This window comes from Thalassophryne amazonica, chromosome 2, assembly GCF_902500255.1.
Source record: "Thalassophryne amazonica chromosome 2, fThaAma1.1, whole genome shotgun sequence".
NCBI lineage: Eukaryota > Metazoa > Chordata > Actinopteri > Batrachoidiformes > Batrachoididae > Thalassophryne > Thalassophryne amazonica.
Window position 1 is genome coordinate 70,634,630 of NC_047104.1, and position 20,605 is coordinate 70,655,234.

At 41.7% G+C, this 20,605-nt stretch overlaps 1 protein-coding gene across 1 annotated transcript; it reads left to right on the forward strand.

Annotated features, from left to right (window-relative positions):
• The first annotated feature begins 1,718 nt into the window (after positions 1–1,718).
• On the forward strand, positions 1,719–14,139 carry psmb1 (proteasome 20S subunit beta 1). Its single transcript, XM_034187591.1, has 6 exons — positions 1,719–1,918; positions 2,213–2,320; positions 5,712–5,793; positions 6,315–6,444; positions 6,700–6,806; positions 13,882–14,139. The coding sequence occupies exons 1-6, from the start codon at positions 1,815–1,817 to the stop codon at positions 14,065–14,067; spliced, it is 717 nt and encodes a 238-aa protein (XP_034043482.1). The 5' UTR covers positions 1,719–1,814; the 3' UTR covers positions 14,068–14,139.
• The last annotated feature ends 6,466 nt before the right edge of the window (positions 14,140–20,605 follow it).

Here is a 20,605-nt window from a genome sequence, read left to right on the forward strand (position 1 = left end):
TCAACAGTCTGGGGTCTCTGTTGTCGTATTTTGTGCTTCATAATGTGCCACACATTTTCAGTGGGTGACAGGTCTGGACTGCAGGCAGGCCAGTCTAGTACCCGCACTCTTTTACTACAAAGCCACGCTGTTATAACACGTGCAGAATGTGGCTTGGCATTGTCTTGCTGAAATAAGCAGGGACGTCCCTGATAAAGACGTTGCTTGGATGGCAGCATGTGTTGCTCCAAAACCTGGATGTACCTTTCAGCATTGATGGTGCCATCACAGGTGTGTAAGTTGCCCATGCCATGGGCACTGACAGCCCCATACCATCACAGATGCTGGCTTTTGAACTTTGCACTGGTAACAGTCTGGATGGTTTTTTAACCTCTTTTGTCCGGAGGACCCGACGTCCATGATTTCCAAAAACAATTTGAAATGTGGACTCATCAGACCACAGCACACTTTTCCACTTTGCGTCTGTCCATTTCAAATGAGCTCAGGCCCAGAGAAGGCGGAGGCGTTTCTGGATGTTATTGATGTATGGCTTTCGCTTTTCATGGTAGAGTTTTAACTTGCACTTGTAGATGTAGCGACAAACTGTGTTAACTGACAATGGTTTTCTGAAGTGTTCCTGAGCCCACACGGTAAGATCCTTTACACGATGTTGGTTTTTAATGCAGTGTCGCCTGAGGGATCAAAGGTCACAGCATTTGATGCTGGGTTTCGGCCTTGCCGCTTACATGTAGAAAGTTCTCCAGATTCTGAATCTTTTGATTATATTATGGACTGTAGATGATGGAATCCCTAAATTCCTTGCAATTATACACTGTTGGACTATTTTTTTCATGCAGGTGTTCACAAAGTGGTGATCCTGGCCCCATCTTTGCTTGTGAAAGGCTGAGCCTTTTGAGGATGCTCCTTTTATACCCAATCATGACACTCACCTGTTTCCAATGAAGTGTTCTTTGAGCATTCATCAACTTTCCCAGTCTTTTGTTGCCCCATCCCAACTTTTTTGAAATGTGTTGCATGCATCCATTTCAAAATGAGCAAATATTTGCACAAAAACAAAGTTTATAAGTTTGAACATTAAATATCTTGTCTTTGTGTTGTATTCAATTGAATATAGGTTGAAGAGGATTTGCAGATCACTGTATTCTGTTTTTATTTACATTTCACACAACGTCCCAACTTCATTGGAATTGAGGTTGTATTTATACACTTCATCAATAAGGTAGAAATGTGTCTTATTACAAAAAAATAGCTGTTTCCTACATGGATCTCTGATGTCATTCAGTGGTTATTTATAATTCATTAAATAATGCTTAAAATGTAACTCGTACTATGAGCAGTTTTTGAAAAGAGTACTTTGTACTTTTAATTAAGTACTACTAAACACACTACTTGAAATTCAGTATTATTTCAGCAGTGTAACAGCACTTAAGTACAAAGTTTCAGTTGTTTTTTTTTTGTTGTTTTTTAACCATCTACAGAATTGAAAGCTCTGATCTTTGTCTGGCTCCAGAAGAATTGCAAACCCACATACCAAGATTCATCATTCAGTTATTCAAGTATTGCCATTAGTGCCCCCATTAATTCTACAAAGATCACACAAAACTCAAAGCTCGGACAAATCAAAAACAAGCCTTGACTTGAGTTTTAATTTAAAGAAAAAGGCCGTTGTTGCTATAAGCAACAGCCTGATGGTGGCAGTAACGTTCAGACGGCAGCTGAATACGCTGATGTCATGAGAGTAAAGGAAGAAGCTGCCATATTGCAGTGATACAGCGAGTTTAGCAGTTAGCCAGGGAATTTTTGTTTACTTCACAATGATGCCTTTTCTGCAAATGGTTGGAGACACGGAAAAAATGAAAGATTATCATTACACTGGGCCAGCAGAGCATCGATTCTCACCATACACCTACAATGGAGGGTGAGTGGGACTTGAAACTTGGCGAGTCAGCTTGGTAGCTAGTCTTTAGCTTTACAGTGTTTAGCTAACGAGCTTACTTAATATGATACTTAGTAAAGAAAGACTGCATATTTTTAAAACTAAGTGAAAAGAAATAATGTTTTCTGTGTGTCGGGCTAACCTCCGTCTCATGTCGATGTGCAAATAGTTTTCCACTCTTTCGGTTTCGTATTTGTCGCCCTTGTTATCAAGTGCCTGATAAATGAGTGGGTTTGTAGAAATGTCTTATTTTTGTTGCCCCCTCATCACCCGCAGGACTGTACTAGCTGTTGCAGGGGAAGACTTTGTCATTGTAGCTTCAGACACCCGGCTGAGTGACGGCTACTCGATCCTTAGCAGAGACACCACCAAATGCTACAAGCTGTAAGTGTGCATCTGCCCATCAATCACACATTTGTCATTTCCCACGTCACATTTATTCGCATTATAACCTAAGGTCGAGCCTTCAGATATTTTATTTTCCCGAGCAATTGTCAGAACAACAAAACCCTAAAGGAGAGTGTAATTACTTTCCCTGCTTGAGTGATTTACACTCGACACTTGACATATTTTGGATAGAAATAAATTTTTATAACATAGGTTTTTCCACCATGGTATTTTTACTTATGGTGCCTCATTGGCTAACTATCAAAATAATCTAAAATCTTTTACCTTCCTGTGAAAATTTATTTTGCAGTGTCTCTTCATCCCAGTTTCTATTTGGTTGCAGTCTCTAGCAGGTCCCAGCACAGTAAATAGGACTTGGGAGTCAGTGTCAGTGCAACTGTGGTAGTTGTGGGGGAAAAATACCTGTCTTGCCCCTTGGTCTGAATGGCAGGGGATGCCACTAATGTGCACTCTTCTTCCCGTCAGTCACCCTTTCCTGAAACTGTGTAAATGGTCTGTACACGTCCTCCTGACCCCAGGGAAGGGAAGGGTAGGGTTTCAGTCACTTATCTGTACAAACAATTAAGAGCTCGGGTCTAGCCTAGCCAACTGTGCACACTAATTATGACCAGGTAGCAAGAAGCTCCATATAATTGGGACCATGAATGCCAGTAATTTGGGAAAGAAAGGAGAGAAAAGTTAAAATTTAGATCAATGCTTACAAAGGCCAAACAAAATATCAGTTAATTGTATGTTTTACTGTGATAACCAATTTTCTTATGTATGTATGTGTGTGTGTGTGTGTGTGTGTGTGTATATATATATATATATATATATATATATATATATATATATATATATATATATATATGTGTGTATATATATATATATATATATATATATATATATATATATATATATATATATATATATATATATATATATGATAAAGATCAACTTTATTTTCCCAAAGGAAGTTATTTTGTGTACAGAAACTGTAAACAATGGTTAAATACACAATTGAAGAAAGCGTTAGTAGTTAAATCGAAAACAAAGCCAACTGGAATACAAGTACAAAAAGCAAGCCTAGAATAGTGCCTAAAATGCTAAAGTACAAGAAGTACAACATATTTATGCTAAATGACTGGAAGATATATTGCACTAGATGTTTGATTAATATTGCACTTAAGTTGAATAACTGTTTATGTATTCATCCTGCAGAAGGAGGAGTTATACAGTCTGATTGCCACAGGTAGGAAAGACCTTCTGTGGCATTCTGTGGTGCACCTCGGTGGTCTCAGTCTATGACTGAAGGTGCTCTGACAGGACATCAGTGTGTGGCATGCAAGGGGTGGGAGGTGTTGTCCATGATGCTGAGCAGCTTCCACAGCATCCTCCTCTCTGACACCTCCACCACAGATTCCAGCTCAACCCCCAGGACAGAGCCAGCTCTCCTTATGAGCTTGTTGAGTTTGTTCAATATAGGCTGCCTTCAGCCTGCTGTTAGTGGTGGGCACAGCTAACCAAAAAGTTAGCTTCGATAACAGCTAATCAGCTAACCAAAAAGTTATCTTTTATAAAGCGAAACCAATAAACCACCCAAAAATTTATCGGAAGCAACAGCTTTAAAAACTTCAGACATAATGATAATTTAAATAACTTGTCTGAAATTAGTTTGGTTAAAATTTTAACCATAAGATAATTGGATCAGAATTTATCAGAAGATAATTGATCCGATGATGGTTTTCAGAGTTATCCGAAAAGATAATCCGATAATGAAAACATTAGCTTCAATAATTAGTGGATTAGCGGAACTGTGCCCACCACTGCCTGCTGTCCCAGCACACTACAGTGTAGAAGATGACGCTAGAGACCATTGAGTGATGAAATATCTGCAGCATGTTTCTGCAGACATTGAAAGATCTGAGCCTCCTGAGGAAGTACATTCAGCTCTGACCTGTCTTATACACAGCATCTGTGTTTACACTCCAGTCCAGTCCAGTTTGTTGTCTGTGTGGACACCCAGGTACTTGTAGTCCACATTGTCCAATTCTGTTCCATTGACGGTAACTGGATTTGGACGGGTCTTCTGAAGTCCACCACCCTCTCCTTCATCTTAGATATGTCGAGCTGCAGGTGGTTGAGTCTGTGCCACTTCACAAACTTGTTCATCACACTCCTGTACTCAGCCTCCTGGTCACTGCCGATACAGCCCACAATAGTTGCGTTGTCTGAAAGCTTCTGCAGGTGGCAGGACTGTGACCAGAACCTGAAGTCTGAGGTGTAGAGAGTGAACAGGAAGGGAGAAAGGACCGTCACCTGTGGTGCCCCATTGCTGCTCCTGATGGTGTCAGATGTAATGTCCCGAAGCCTTACATACTGTGGGAGACCTGTGAGATAGTTGGTATTCCAGGCCACCAGTGGAGCCTCCACCTTCATGTCCCATAGCTTATCACTGAGCAGGGCAGGCTGGATGGTGTTGAACGCACTGGAGAAGTCGAAGAACATGACTCTCACAGTGCTACCTGCCTCCTTCAGGTGAGCGTAAGCTCTGTGCAGCATGAAGGTGATGGCATCCTCCAGTCTCCTGTTGAGCTGGTACGCAAACTGCAGGGGGTCTAGCAATGATTCAGTGACTGTGTGGAGGTGCCTCAGGATGAGCCTCTCCAGTGTCTTCATAACATGTGATGTTAGGGCCACGGGACTGTAGTCATTAAATGTGTTGGGGTTCTTCTGGGACACAGGGACCAGACATGAGGTCTATGTCTTTTTTTTTTTCCCTGTTAGTTATTCTTACTTATTTTATATACTGTGTTACTGGCACTGAATCAAATCAAAGTTCAGAAGTTGAACTGCTTACCCAAAAGTCAATAGTTACCTTGGGTAAGACATTGTATCTGCACTTTGTCTTTGTTCACCCAGCTGCATGAGACAGATACCATCCCTTTCAGGGGAGATGCAAAATCTCATTGTGTTAAGAGATAATAGTTCATAGCTCTTCAAATGGATGTACTTGACAATAATATTGTTTATCCCAATTATTTCTGGAAGACTATAAAGACTCATATTAAAGAACTGAAGGTTGTTTTGCAGCGTTGTTGTTATTGTGATCTGTTTTTTTACTTTTGTTTCATCCCACTTTTTTTTAACATTTATCTTATGTTTTTGCTGTTAATGTTTGTCAGATGTCCTCACTACGTTTTATTGAACAAAAATGGATGCATTCAACTTGCTTACAATCATAAGTCTGTTTGATGTTGTTTGCTGTGACCACATTACACTTGAGTCTTCAAAAAATTATTTATAATCCTCACATAAATCATTGGTGAGTGAAAAGGGCATTGTTCTGACTACCCCCCCCCCCCCCATCATTTGTTTCACTTTGCAGGTCAGACAAAACTGTCATTGGCTGCTGTGGTTTCCATGGTGACTGCCTGACTCTGACCAAAATCATTGATGCAAGAATAAAGGTGGGCTAATGCATTAGTTTGTGTTTTCACTCTTCTATCAGCTGTCTTGGATTCCTGCCTGTGCTTGTGCCAAAGCTGAATACATGTCTGTGACATGGCGTCTATATGAACATGATGCTCAAGTGAATTCTGAGAAATGACAAGAGTGAAAAGAAACTATACCACAAGATATACGACCTGGTGAAATAGGTTGTCTGTTTTATTTGTCTCATCTCGATGGTGCATTGTGTGAAACTAGGAGGGCACATGCCTCATTCTGTGCCTCTGCAAACATACAGAGGGGAGCTGTTCAGAATTCCAGGCACCCTCTCATCAAATCTTTGTGACAGATTTGGAATAAAGAAGAAAGGGTTAAAAATAAAACTAAAATTTACTCAACTCATCCTTGATCCAAGGGCATCTTGCCACAAATTTACCTTGTTTTAATTACCTTCCATTCTTTGCTGGGCTATGTGTGTTTCATATTGTCAGATGTTGCTAGAAAAGACCTGAAGAACATAATGGGTCTGGACCTTTCACAGATGTACAAACACGCCCACAATAAGACGATGACCAGTGAAGCCATTGCGGCTATGTTGTCCACTATCCTGTACAGCAGAAGGTTTTTCCCATACTATGTCTACAACATAATTGGAGGACTGGACAAAGATGGTCAGTACAAAACTAGTGTTACAAAGATGAGTGAATGCATGCATCGCACTTTTTAAATCCACTGAATCTGTAAACAAGAAAGTTGTATGTTGATGTTGTAGCTGCATTCTGACTTGTGATTAGATATTAAATGCTCTGCTATTTACTTACATTTTCTTTATTTTGTATAAAATTGTCACTGTTTCATTGAAGATTGGAAAGTATAAGTCTGATAGTGTAACAAGAATTTTTAATTGTTTACTTTTTGTAATGTAGGCAAGGGAGCCGTATATAGCTTTGACCCAGTGGGTTCGTACCAGAGAGACAGCTACAAGGCTGCAGGATCAGCCAGTGCAATGCTACAACCACTACTCGACAACCAGGTAAATAATGCTCATAGACAGGCTGATGTGTGGCCAATACAATTTAGACATTGTCAGTACATCTGCAGATAAATATGCAGTGTTTGCGTGATTTACTTTTACTGGAGAGATTGTGGCTGAACAGCATAGATTTATTGTGAATGTCCCAATTTAACATTTTCTCATTGAATTTGATAACCAAAGTCAGATTACCAAGGGATTCTGATTTGTGTAGACACAGAATCCTATACAGTTCGTCTAATCTGACATGTTAGGATTACTATGTATGCAGATGCACAATACGTAGTAGAGAAGCTTGAATCTTCGACTGGACTGGGTTGCTTGACGCGAGGACGTTTCGCTTCAAATTGCAGAAGCTTCCTCAGCTAAAATTCTTGCTCTGGAAGTCTGACTTCTGTCTGACTCTTGTAGAGACGAATAAACAGAAGCCAACAAAAGCTGGAGTTTTAAACCTAACCAGACCCCTCCTACTGAGAGGCAGACTGCTATAGGCTAGTGACTAAACAATATCTTCTGTGATTTGAAGCAAAACGTCCTCGCATCAAGCAACCTAGTCCAGTCGAAGATTCAAGCTTCTCTACTATGGAAACCACCTGGACAACTGAGAGCCTACACAGAAACAGATGCATAATGGTGAAAAATTAGAGAAGCCAACATAGCTAAGGTTCCATTGCCAATATGTGACTGTGTATGTTTTTGGTACAAAAACAAAAGGATACCCAATCGGAGCCTGAAAACTGGCATACTGTGTGGTTTAAAAAAAGTGTTGTACAAACAACATTGTGAACAATCAGGAAGGTTTTACATGTTTACATTTGTAATGTCAGGGCAAATCATGATCCACAAAATGAATAATTAGATATAATTTGTGCAGATAGGGGATAATATTAAAGGCTTATGAGTTAACTAATAGTTTACACTGCATCCAGAAAGTATTCACAGCGCTGATCTTTTTCCACATTTTTTATGTTACAGCCTTATTCCAAAATGGATGGATTCCCCCCCCCCCCTCAAAATTCCACACACAATACCCCATAATGACAATGTGAATAAAGTTTGTTTGTTTTAGATTTTTGGAAATTTCTTAAAAAAAAAAACTAAGCAATCACATGTACATAAGTATTCACAACCTTTGCCATGTAGTCCTGAACCTGCAGCCTGAGGGGAGGAGTGTGAATAGTCCATGTTCGGGGTGAGTGGGGTCTTTCATGATGGAGACAGCTCTCCTGGACTCTGCGGTGGTAGATGCTCTGTAGAGAGGGTTGTGGGGTCCTGGTGATCTTAGACGCAGTCCTTATCACTCTCTGCAGGCGTTTGAGGTCCCACACAGTAGAGCCGCCATACCACACAGTGATGCAGGTGGTCAGGACTGACTCAATGAGCTGTAGAAGTTGCTGAGGATCTTGGGTGCCATCCCAAATTTCCTCAGCCTCCTCAGGAGATACAGCCGCTGCTGAGCCTTCTTCACCACCTGTGTGTTGTTGAATGTCCAGCTGAGGTCATTGCTGATGTTGACCCTGGGTACTTGAATTTCCTCACCCTCTCTATCTCAAGACCTCAGATGAACAGCGGCTGGTGAGGCCTCCTTTCCTTCCTCATGTCCACTATCATCTCTTTGGTCTTGTCTGTGTTGAGGGTGAGGTTGTCTCCACACCATGTCACTAGACTGTCCACCTTCCTCCTGTAGGCCGCCTCGTCTCTGCCAGTGATGCGTCCTATCACGGCGGTGTGGTCGGCAAACTTGGTGTTGTTGGAGTGGGAAGCAACATAGTCGTGGGTGAAAAGGATGTAGAGCAGGGGTAGGCAACCTGTTCCAGAAAGAGCCATGAGGGTGCAGGTTTTCTTTGCAGCCGCTGACTCCACCAGGTGATTTTACTGATTAATATCACTTTGAGCAGATGGAATCAGTTAATCAGTGAAATCACCTGGTGGAGTCAGTGGCTGCAAAGAAAACCTGCACCCTCATGGCTCTTTCTGGAACAGGTTGCCTACCCCTGATGTAGAGGATGGGGCTCAGGACACAGCCCTGTGGGGTCCCCATGTTGGTAGTGATGGGGACTGACGTCCTTCTCCCGATCCTGACAGACTGTGGCCTGCCAGCTAGGAAGTTGAGAAGCCAGTCACAGAGGGAGGAGTGAAGTCCGAGGGCTAACAGTTTGTGGGGGACGACCGTGTTGAAGGCGGAGCTGTAGTCGATAAAGAGCATCCTAATGTAGGAGTCTGTATTTTCCAGATGAGAGAGGGAGATGTGAAGCGAGGCGGCGATGGCATCACGTCGACAGGTTGTGCCTGTAGGCATATTGCCGTGTGACTTTTTTGTCACTTTTGTGAGAGAAGAAGAGCGAGGAGCAGCAGCTGCAATCAGCATTTTTTTTCTTTGCTCTTTTTTTGAGTGTGTAGTTTTACTGCATTGTGTATACGGTATAAAAACAATCCTATGTGATTTATACTTCAGGAACAATGGAACACAGCAGGAATCATACATTGGTGTCGGGTAACGTTGTCTTGTGAGGGCGTGGCCTGAGGAAAATGGGACATTCAAGACATTGTTCAGAAGAACAGCGTAGTTTGAATAAAAAGCTGATTGGAGAGGGGAAAACTTATACGCAGGTGCAAAAAAATTATAGGCTGTTCATCTACAATGATCTCCAATGCTTTAAAATGGACAAAAAAAACACAGACGCGTGGAAGAAAACGGAAAACAACCATCAAAATGGATAGAAGAATAACCAGAATGGCAAAGGCTCACCCATTGATCAGCTCCAGGATGATCAAAGACAGTCTGGAGTAGGGATGGGTATCGAGAACCGGTTCCTTACGGGTATCGTTAAGAAATTATTCGATCCACCGACATCAATAAGCTTTTTGCTTAACGATTCTGTTATCAGTCCTTCAGAGTGGCCGTTATTTTGGGGGGTGTTTGTCAGGAAAATGATCATTTCTCTACATTGATTACAGACCCTGCAGCGGGTCTGTAATCAACTTTTCTGCAGCGCGGCTTTGCTTTGAACCTTGAACCAATCGAAGCGGTGGTTCGCAGATTGAAGCAGTGCTTCGATCTATTGCTTAGTGTATTCTTTCTTTCTTTCGCTTAATTTTCCCCTGCTAAAACCCTAAAGAGCATACGTCTGAGTATTATTTACCTTTTTTTATGTTAAACCGACTGGTTATGGTGTTCTGAAACAGTTGATAGATGTATTTTATAACTTAAAAACGGGAGCGATGCTAACGCGTTAGCATGTCTATGGCATTTTCAATGTTAAAAGTTAGCATTAAGCAGTTGCAGCTGTCATCACATTTGGGTGCATTTGTTTTCAAATTGTAATATTTTTTTAAATTTATTTTTGTTTATATATTAATAATCTAATGATTATTATATACAATTTTAGAGAAAGAGACAAAAAGAACCTGAATAGAAACACAACAGAAAATATACAACCCCTGGCAAAAATTATGGAATCACCGACCTCGGAGGATGTTCATTCAGTTGTTTAATTTTGTAGAAAAAAAGCAGATCACAGACATGACACAAAACTAAAGTAATTTCAAATGGCAACTTTCTGGCTTTAAGAAACACTATAAGAAATCAGGAAAAAAAATTGTGGCAGTCAGTAACGGTTACTTTTTTAGACCAAGCAGAGGGAAAAAAATATGGAATCACTCAATTCTGAGGAACACCTAGTGACTCTTACATCTCCATTTCATCCCTGTCTTATTTAAGTTTAATGACAGTTTGTTTCGGTCAAACCATATTTTCAATGTGTTAATTTCTTCAGTGATTTCCTCCAGAACGATCTGCAAAGCTAGAAAACTGCTGCATCCTTGTAAGAGCAGAATACTTCTGGAATAAATTTGAATAAGGAAAGTTGTTCTTTTTTTTCTCTCTCTCTCTCTCACCTAAATGGATGCTGCACTCATTCCAGTTTATCGTCTGGAATAGTCCCAGATTGCATTTCAGAGCTTCTAGAATTGAAACATTTTCATGCAGGTGGTGTTGGGGGATAATTTTTGGTTTCAGCTTTTTTTTTGTTTTTCACCACTTTCATCCCTGAATATGTCAATCATGAGTCACTTTTGTGCGGATTAAAGTTACTTACTGGGACTCCTGTCTTGTTGCAAGAAAGAAACCGTCCTCCATTCTGTTCACACAGCTCCAAACACTGCGCGGCTCTCAGCCGAGTCAAGTTAGAACGATAGAGTCCAGTCGGAATTAATAACTTCAAAGCGAAACACCGTTTTATTTTTTATTTATGTCCAGAGATCAAGGATACAGTGACCAATTTCATATTTACTTTAAGACTCAATGAAATACATAGAAAACCTGTAAAGCCTACTTTTAGTACAGAATTCACAAGGTATCGATAAGGAATCAGATCGATAAGCAGAATCGATATCAATAAAATCTTACCAATACCCATCCCTAGTCTGGAGTTACCTGTAAGTGCTGTGACAGAAGACGCCTATGTGAAGCTAATTTATTTGCAAGAATCCCCTGCAAAGTCCCTCTGTTTAATAAAACACGTGCAGAAGAAGTTACAATTTGCCAAAGAACACATCAACTGGCCTAAAGAGAAATGGAGGAATATTTTGTGGACTGATGAGAGTAAAATTGTTCTTTTTGGGGTCCAAGGACCGCAGACAGTTTGTGAGACGACCCCCAAACTCTGAATTCAAGCCACAGTTCACAGTGAAGCATGGTGGTGCAAGCATCATGATATGGGCATGTTTCTCCTACTATGGTGTTGGGCCTATATATCGCATACCAGGTATCATGGATCAGTTTGGATATGTCAGATTACTTGAAGAGGTCATGTTGCCTTATGCTGAAGAGGACATGCCCTTGAAATGGGTGTTTCAACAAGACAATGACCCCAAGCACACTAGTAAACGAGCAAAATCTTGGTTCCAAACCAATAAAATTAATGCCTCGCAGATGTGACGATATCATGAAAAACTGTGGTTATACAACTAAATACTAGTTTAGTGATTCACAGGATTGCTAAAAAAGCAGTTTGAACATAATAGTTTTGAGTTTGTAGCTTCAACAGCAGATGCTGCTATTATTGTGAACACCCCCCCCTTTTTTTTTTTTTTTTTTTTTTTACTAATAGCCCAATTTCATAGCCTTAAGAGTGTGCATATCATGAATGCTTGGTCTTGTTGGATTTGTGAGAATCTACCGAATCTACTGGTACCTTGTTTCCCATCTAACGATAAGAAATGTACTCAAAACCTGGATTAATCTTTTTAGTCAGATAGCACTACTATTATTCTTAACACTAATGTATGTAGACAGGTGTGTGTCTTTCCAAATCCTGTCCAGTTAACCGAATTTACCCCAGGTGGACTCCAGTTAAGCTGTGGAAACATCTCAAGGATGATCAGTGGAAACAGGATGCACCTGAGCTCAATTTTGAGCTTTATGACAAAGGCTAATACTTATGTACATTTATTTGCGCTAAATAAATAAACAACTCTTTGTCACATTGTCATTATGTGGTATTGTGTGTACAATTTTGAGGGAAAAAAATGTATTTCATGCATTTTGGAATAAGGCTGTAATATAACAATGTGGAAAAAATGAAGCACTGTGAATACTTTCCAGATGAACTGTTTGCCAGATGCCCTTCCTGATGTGTCTCCACAATACATAGAGAAGTGTGGCAGGGGAGAGGTTTGAACCGCGAACCTTCTGCACTGAAACCAAGTGCACTAACCACTTGGGCACTGCCCCTGCTTTTGGAATAAGACTGTAACATAAAATGTGTGAATCTCATCATTTTCATATTCGCCAAATCAGTCGGTGACCCCAAGAGGAATGGGGCATTCATTGTTTATCCACTCACCTATTCACATTTTTCCTTTGTCACCTGTCTGTAATTGGGCTAATGTGATAACTTGGTTTCATTACAATTTAGTTTGCTTTTTTTCCCACAAGCTGTAAAATCTTCATCAGTATTTCATTTCTTTTTCTACTTGTGGTCACCACAAGGAGCTCTCTTATAGACCTACATTTTTTTACACCAGATGCCCTTTCTCACATATCTCTAGATTAGGCGGAGAACGGATGGTTGTGAACCAGGAACCTTCTGCTGTGGAATCAAATTTACTAGCTACTTGACCACCACCCTGCTCTTTTATTTAAAAAAAAAAATTTAAGGTTGCAAACTTATTTTGAAAAAAAAAAAAAATTCCCACATGGAGATGGTACAATATTGTTTTTTGGGCTAAGCCCGAGAGCACCCCATGACTGTAGACTGCGCCATCGGGCACCTGGCTGCAGGCGTGCTCCCAGGCCTGGCTCCAGGAAGAGACCCCAGTTGTCCTCATCTGGGCAAGGTGACTCTCTCCTTCGTTCCTAGTGTAAATCATGAAGGGTCTTCTTTAATCACCTTTTATCTGTCTCCTCACTTGGGACCAATTTTCCAAGGGTGGCTCTACCAGGAGATAATGCTCCCGGCAGGTCCCAGGATCACTGGAGGCCTCAAACCCCTCCGATAGGGTATATCTTCTAGCTGGCTTTAGAACTCGGGATCCTCTAGGAAGAGTTGGATGATGTAGTGTAGGTTGAGCTGGTTGGTCTTCAACCACTGTGACCCAGATAAATGGCAGAAAATGCAGATTAATAGCACCTTATTCATAATATCAAATCATCTTAAACAGAGGACTTGTTCCAGAAAGGGCCAAAAGGGTGCAGGTTTTCTTTGCAACCACCCACTCCACCAGGTGATTTCACTGATTAACATCACTTTGAGCAGGTGGAATCAGTTAATCAGTGACATTAACTGGTGGAGTGGGTGGTTGCAAAGAAAACCTGCACCCTCTTGGTCCTTTTTGGAACAAATTTGAGACCTCTGAAATAAATCCGTTTTTGTGGTGTTGGCTTCCCCTTACCTTGGATTTTACAGTTTCATTATGAAGTTTTCCTGTATCCTCCTTCAGGAACTTTGTGTTCATTGCAGCTAACAAACTCACCTGCCTCCTAAAAACCAAATCGTTTTTAGCTAGCTAATGTAAAATGTCATCTTTGAAGTGTCCCTAACTCTTTCTGCTGTCTCTAATTTGCCATCTCCAGATTGGTTTTAAGAACATGGAGGGTGTAGAAGAAGTTCCTCTGACTCAGGACAAGGCGATTCAGCTGGTTAAAGATGTCTACATCTCAGCTGCCGAAAGGGATGTCTACACTGGGGATGCCCTTAAGATCTGCATCATCACAAAAGAGGGGATTGAAGAGCAGACAGTGCCGCTGAGGAAAGACTGAGGAGAGAAAGAATGTTTCCCCTTTTCTCGCAATTTCCATATTCATTGTTCCAGTGGCCCCAATACATCAAAATCTGTCCTGAATAAGGTTCAGTACATTGAGCTAGCTAATTTCCCCTTCACTGACTCCCCCCTGTTTTTGTTTTGTTTTGTTTTGTTTTTTATTAAATAAACAAAATTTACAAACCTGCTTATTCCAGTTAAGGGTAAACTGTTTCTGTGTGTTGGTAATTTCACGCCCTTTTTTGCTATCTGGAGATCTGCTTCAAGATCAGTTTTTCCATTCTGAGAAATAAAATGATGAGCACTGTTCAAATTTGCAGAAAGTCTGCCTCTGGGTTTTTCATAATGTTTTTAAAGACTCCCATTTTTACCTCTGCGGTTGAGCAGAGGTTATGTTTTCTGTCCTGTTTGTTTATCTTTTCAAAAACAGTGTTTTGCAAAATATATTACTTGGTATGCATGTTTTTTAGCTTGCTGTGGAACACATAGTTTACATGGTAGATTCTTGCAAGTTCACATATAGCAGCCCTATGAAGATACCTTTGAGCACACAAAAGGATCAAGGTCAAAGGAAGGTCAAACACTAAAATCACCAAAACAGCTTGTCTGGTCACAGTTTTTGAAATTTTGCCTCTAAATTTGGCATGAATATAGAGAATAGTCTTGCCCATAAGCCATTATCTGGGATAAGTGATTGACCTTGACCTTCAGGATTTACCTTGAGATCAACGATGACCTAAAGTAGGTCAAATTCGTATTTGAGTAAAACTTGTGTAATACACTAAATTAAAGGGCTTTATGATAGGATCCATAATCTATCAAAAGTTTGAAGTTATGACATTTGGTGATTTCATGATGAAAAAATGTGCAAAACCTTTTGCAGGACAGGAGGAGGACACAGGGCAGGAGACCCTCCTGTCCTGTGCACCAGCAGCATTTCCTGTATATTCGTTTTGTAAATTGTTCTGTAATTTGTTTCTATAGCATGGCCCAAGCAGAGGGTCACCCCTTTGAGTCTGGTCTGCTTGAAGTTTCTTCCTCAGGGGGAGTTTTCCTTACCATTGCTGCTCTGGGGGTTAGTAAGGTTAGACTTTACTTGTGTGAAGCGCCTTGAGGCAACTCTTCTGTGATTTAAATGAAAAGAAATTGAAATTGAAAATTAGAACTTTTTAAGGGTGTGAAAAAGAATCCAATCATCATTGAAGGCTCTTCTAAGTTCTCATATAACAGTTCTATGGGGATACCTTTCAGCACCCAAAAGGATTGAGGTCGAAGGTCAACTAAAATCATAAGTTTTATATTTGAGTAAAACATTTTGTGTAATGCACCATAGCCTCAGGGCCCTGGAGGTGTACAGGTCCTGTAGGGATGGCAGATTGCAGTTGATCACTTTCTCTGCTGTGTGGCTGGTATGCTGCAGTCTGCACCTGTCCTTAGCAGTGGCAGCAGCATACCAGACGGTGATGGAAGAGATGATGGACTCAGTAATGGCAGTGTAGAAATTCACCGTTTTTGGCAGGTTGAATTTCCTTAGCTGCCACAGAAAATACATCCTCTGTCGTGTTCGCTTGCTAAGAGCTGACATTCAGCTCCCATTTGAGGTCCTGGGTGATGGTGATCCCCAGGTAACGGAGGATTCCACAATGGTGACTGAGGAGTCACACAGGGTGATGGGGTTGGCCTAGACTGGATTCTTTCTGAAGTCAACAACCATCTCCATTGTCTTGAGGGCATTGAGCTCCAGATTGTTCTGTTTGCACCAGGACATCAATTGATCGATCTCCCGTCTGTTGGCAGACTCATTCCCATCAGAGATGAGTCTGATGAGTATTGTATCGTCTGTGAACTTCAGGAGCTTTACAGACTGGTGGCTGGAGGTGCAGCTGTTGGTGTACAGGGAGAAGAGTAGAAGAGAAAGAAAGCAGCCTTGGGGGGATCTGGTGTCACTGACTGAACATCCTCCCTAAAAATCGGTCCGCCCTGCTTTCACCGCGCATGTGTCATTTCAGAGCATCAGCAGCGATTCATCGATCAGAATAATGCCCAGGTCCACCATTTAATGTCCGATCGCAGCTCTGCCTTCAACTCAACTTCTGTCAGGGTCGTGGCAGATTAGATAGTCCATTTAGTTCCTGAAAATAGCGTCTTTTGAGTTTTTACAATAGGCGACATATACAGTAGTGTTCAGAATAATAGTGCTATCTGACTAAAAAGATTAATCCAGGTTTTGAGTATATTTCTTATTGTTACATGGGAAACAAGGTACCAGTAGATTCTCACAAATCCAACAAGACCAAGCATTCATGATATGCACACTCTTAAGGCTATGAAATTGGGCTATTAGTAAAAAAAAAAAGGGGGTGTTCACAATAATAGTAGCATCTGCTGTTGACCCTACAAACTCAAAACTATTATGTTCAAACTGCTTTTTTAGCAATCCTGTGAATCACTGAACTAGTATTTAGTTGTATAACCACAGTTTTTCATGATTTCTTCACATCTGCAAGGCATTAATTTTATTGGTTTGGAACCAAGATTTTGCTTGTTTATTAGTGTGCTTGGGGTCATTGTCTTGTTGAAACACCCATTTCAAGGGCATGTCCTCTTCAGCATAAGGCAACATGACCTCTTCAAGTATTCTGACATATCCAAACTGATCCATGGTATGCGATATATAGGCCCAACACCATAGTAGGAGAAACATGCCCATATCATGATGCTTGCACCACCATGCTTCACTGTCTTCACTGTGAACTGTGGCTTGAATTCAGTTTGGGGGTCATCTCACAAACTCTGTGGCCCTTGGACCCAAAAAGAACAATTTTACTCTCATCAGTCCACAAAATATTCCTCCATTTCTCTTTAGGCCAGTTGATGTGTTCTTTGGCAAATTGTAACCTCTTCTGCACGTCTTTTATTTGCGGGGGATTCTTGCAAATAAATTAGCTTCACACAGGCGTCTTCTGTCACAGCACTTACAGGTAACTCCAGACTGTCTTTGATCATCCTGGAGCTGATCAATGGGTGAGCCTTTGCCAATCTGGTTATTCTTCTATCCATTTTGATGGTTGTTTTCCGTTTTCTTTCACGCATCTCTGTTTTTTGTCCATTTTAAAGCATTGGAGATCATTGTAGATGAGCAGCCTATAATTTTTTGCACCTGCATATAAGTTTTCCCCTCTCCAATCAGCTTTTTAATCAAACTACGCTATTCTTCTGAACAACGTCTTGAACGTCCCATTTTCCTCAGGCTTTCAAAGAGAAAAGCATGTTCAACAGGTGCTGGCTTCATCCTTAAATAGGGGACACCTGATTCACACCTGTTTGTTCCACAAAATTGACAAACTCACTGACTGAATGCCACACTACTGTTATTGTGAACACCCCCTTTTCTACTTTTTTGTACTACTAGCCCAATTTCATAGCTTTAAGAGTGTGCATATCATGAATGCTTGGTCTTGTTGGATTTCTGAGAATCTACTGAATCTACTGGTACCTTGTTTCCCATGTAACAATAAGAAATATACTCAAAACCTGGATTAATCTTTTTAATCACATAGCACTACTATTATTCTGAACACTACTGTATCTGCATGTCCAGGCATGTCCACAGCAGTAAACCAGCAGATGTGGCACAAACAGCAGCGTCATGACACTTTAAGTTCCAGAATCCGACAGACTCTGAAAAAGTTAAGAGTTTCAGATTGAAGTGTTTCGGCGGACATTACCGCCGGTGTTCACGGCCGTCTGTAGGTCCACAGGTTACGGTACTGACGCCGTTAAAAGAGCTCACAGTTCACCATTTTCACTGTAAATGACTCGTTGTGCTTGGACTTACAAAATTCTGTGATGTAAAACGAGACGACATAGTTTTCTTCACACCAGTCCAGCGCTGAGGTTGGCCATCCCCAGTATCCGTGCCTCTCTGTTGATGGAGCCATGATGGAAAAGGAGGAGGCTGTGGGTGTTAACGGGTTTGTAGTCCCATCTCAACCGGAGGAGAATTTCTCCTCCCCTCCACAACTCCTCCTGGTAAGGATGGAGACCCTAGCTGAAAAGGAGACAATATCCATCGACTGTTGAAAATACTTGTCGTCTTCAACCAGACGAGCACTTGGGGATGATACTTAAGATGCAGTCACAATAATGGCAATCATTACCTCCGCCAGCCAACAGAGGGCGGTCGACTTTATGAGTATGACTGACAAGCATTTGTGATGTCATCAGGGACGCCAGACTGCATCAGATTCATAGGTCAGGTACATGCAGGGGTGCCACCAGGGATTTTGGGCCCCATGAAAAGAAATGTTACTGGGCCACATTACTCCCATTCTGCAATTCCTTCATTGGCTACCGGTTTCTGCCAGATCGGATTTTAAAGTTTTATTGTTGGTTTATAAAATTGTTCACAGACTGGCACCTTCCTACCTGGCGGACTTGGTTGAGCCCTACATACCTGCGCTGCCCTTGCGTTCGCAGGGCGCAAAGCTTCTGTGTGTTCCGAGGATGAACAAGAAGTCTGTGGGGTATAGAGCTTTCTCCTACCGTGGTCCGACTCTTTGGAACGATCTACCTGCTATTATTAGGCAGTCTGACACGGTGGAGACTTTTAAATCAAGACTGAAGACCCACTTTTTTAGACTGTCTTATCATTAATTTGTTTTTGTGTTTGCTTTGTAATTTATTTTTATTCTACTGTGTTTTATCTTTTTATTGTGCTTTTCTTGCTTTTAATTTTGATTTTAATTAATTTGTGTTGCTATGAATTGTGTGAAGCGCCTTGGGGCAACTTTGTCGTGAGTTGGCGCTGTATAAATTAATAAATTGAAATTGTTTGTCTCTTGTGTAAATCTGAGCCACTGCTTTCAAAGAAAAGCTCTGAAGCTTCATTATTGGGCATAACCTCATTTGTTTTGCTCTATCTGTCTCTGTCTGGGATGTTTGTGTTTTGCACTTAACTGCGTCACACGCAGAGAAATGCCGAGAATTGCCAAGTGAGACGTTTTTTGGAAATGCACCTGTTTCCTTGCTTTGGGAGAGGGCTAAAAAACATCAGAAACCATTAATTATGAGCGCATGTGCGCAGGGAGAATTACAATCATGAGTACTTTGATGCTGTGTTGCTAACTGGGACTTTAAAATACATGCGACATGTCCTTTAAAACGGCCTTGTTTCTGTTTAAAACTGACTGGTTTTACTTTGTCATCTGATGGTTAATAATCACATTATTCCCTTTGATCACTTTGGGTGTAGAGAGTCAGAGTCAGTCTCAGATGCATGCCCAGTGAAGGCAGGGCAGACCAGTTTTTAGAGGGGGCCGTTCAGTCATCGACACCAGTACTGATGGGCCATGTATTGGAGATGTGCCTCCCAGCTTCACATGCTGCTTTCTGTTGGACAGGAAGTCAGTGGTAACAGCGTCGTCTACCAACCTGTTGGCTCTGTAGGCGAACTGCAGGGGACCACCGGGGGACTTATTTTTGTGGCAGGGATGGCGGTGGGATTCCAACACCGGATTGCTCGCACTCAAGACCAAGACTCTACCAGGTCAACCAAAGGGGAATTCCCCCACTAGCCAAGCTAGCAGGAACATTTTTTCAATCTGGACTTCATCTTGCTACATATTTCACCCCCCCCCCCCCCCCCCCCCATTTTTTACTTAGTCCCAAAGTCACAGGTGCATTTAATCATGTTCTGCGACTACCCAGTCAACTGCCACATCCTGCCGACAATGCCACTTTGTGACCGGATGACTTATTTTTGTGGCAGGGATGGCGGTGGGATTCGAACACTGGATTGCTTGCACTCGAGACCAAGACTCTACCAGGTCAGCCAAAGGGGAATTCTCACACTAGCCAAGCTAGCAGGAACATCTTTTCAATCTGGGCTTCACCTTGCTACAGGCGGAATAAAAAATTAGCAAACTGAAAAATTCCAGCCACTGTTGGGAGGGACACACAGACAGACAGGCGTGAACAATCCCACTGCAACGGTTTTGTGCACGCTTGTGACCACGCGCACGAATACAGTGCAAGCATGTGAGAGGTGTGATACCACATTGTGCTCACACACCAGTGGAAGCAATCACTTGTACAAATGTACATAAATTAATGAAAATGTGTAAGGACAAAATAATGAGCCTGTTGTGTGGGCCGCCAGAAGAGGAGGTACTGCTGGCCCACCACCAGAGGGCGCCCTGCTTGAAGTGCGGGCTTCAGGCACGAGAGGGCGCTGCCGCCACGGACACAGCCAGGGGTGACAGCTGTCACTCATTATCTCTTGACAGCTGTCACCCATCTACTCTACATCATCTCACTCCATAAAGACCAGACGTCATCTCCACCTCGTTGCCGAGATATCGTACTTCTATGGAGGTAACATTCTCTGCCTATATTGATTGATTCCAAGTGCTATTGTGTTGCAGCTGTCAACCAGAGGACCGGCGTGGGTCGCGACTGTTTCGTCCTACGTCAGATAAGTGGTTAAACAGGAGCTGCACGAGTGTGTGATTTGAGGTGGAGGTGGCATGCCCACC

Coding starts and splice junctions, on each gene's coding strand:
- psmb1 (XM_034187591.1), top strand. CDS start 1,815: ATGATGCCTTTTCTGCAAATGGTTGGAGACACGGAAAAAATGAAAGAT. Junction 1,919..2,212: donor CCATACACCTACAATGGAGG/GTGAGTGGGACT, acceptor CATCACCCGCAG/GACTGTACTAGCTGTTGCAG. Junction 6,445..6,699: donor TGGAGGACTGGACAAAGATG/GTCAGTACAAAA, acceptor TTTGTAATGTAG/GCAAGGGAGCCGTATATAGC.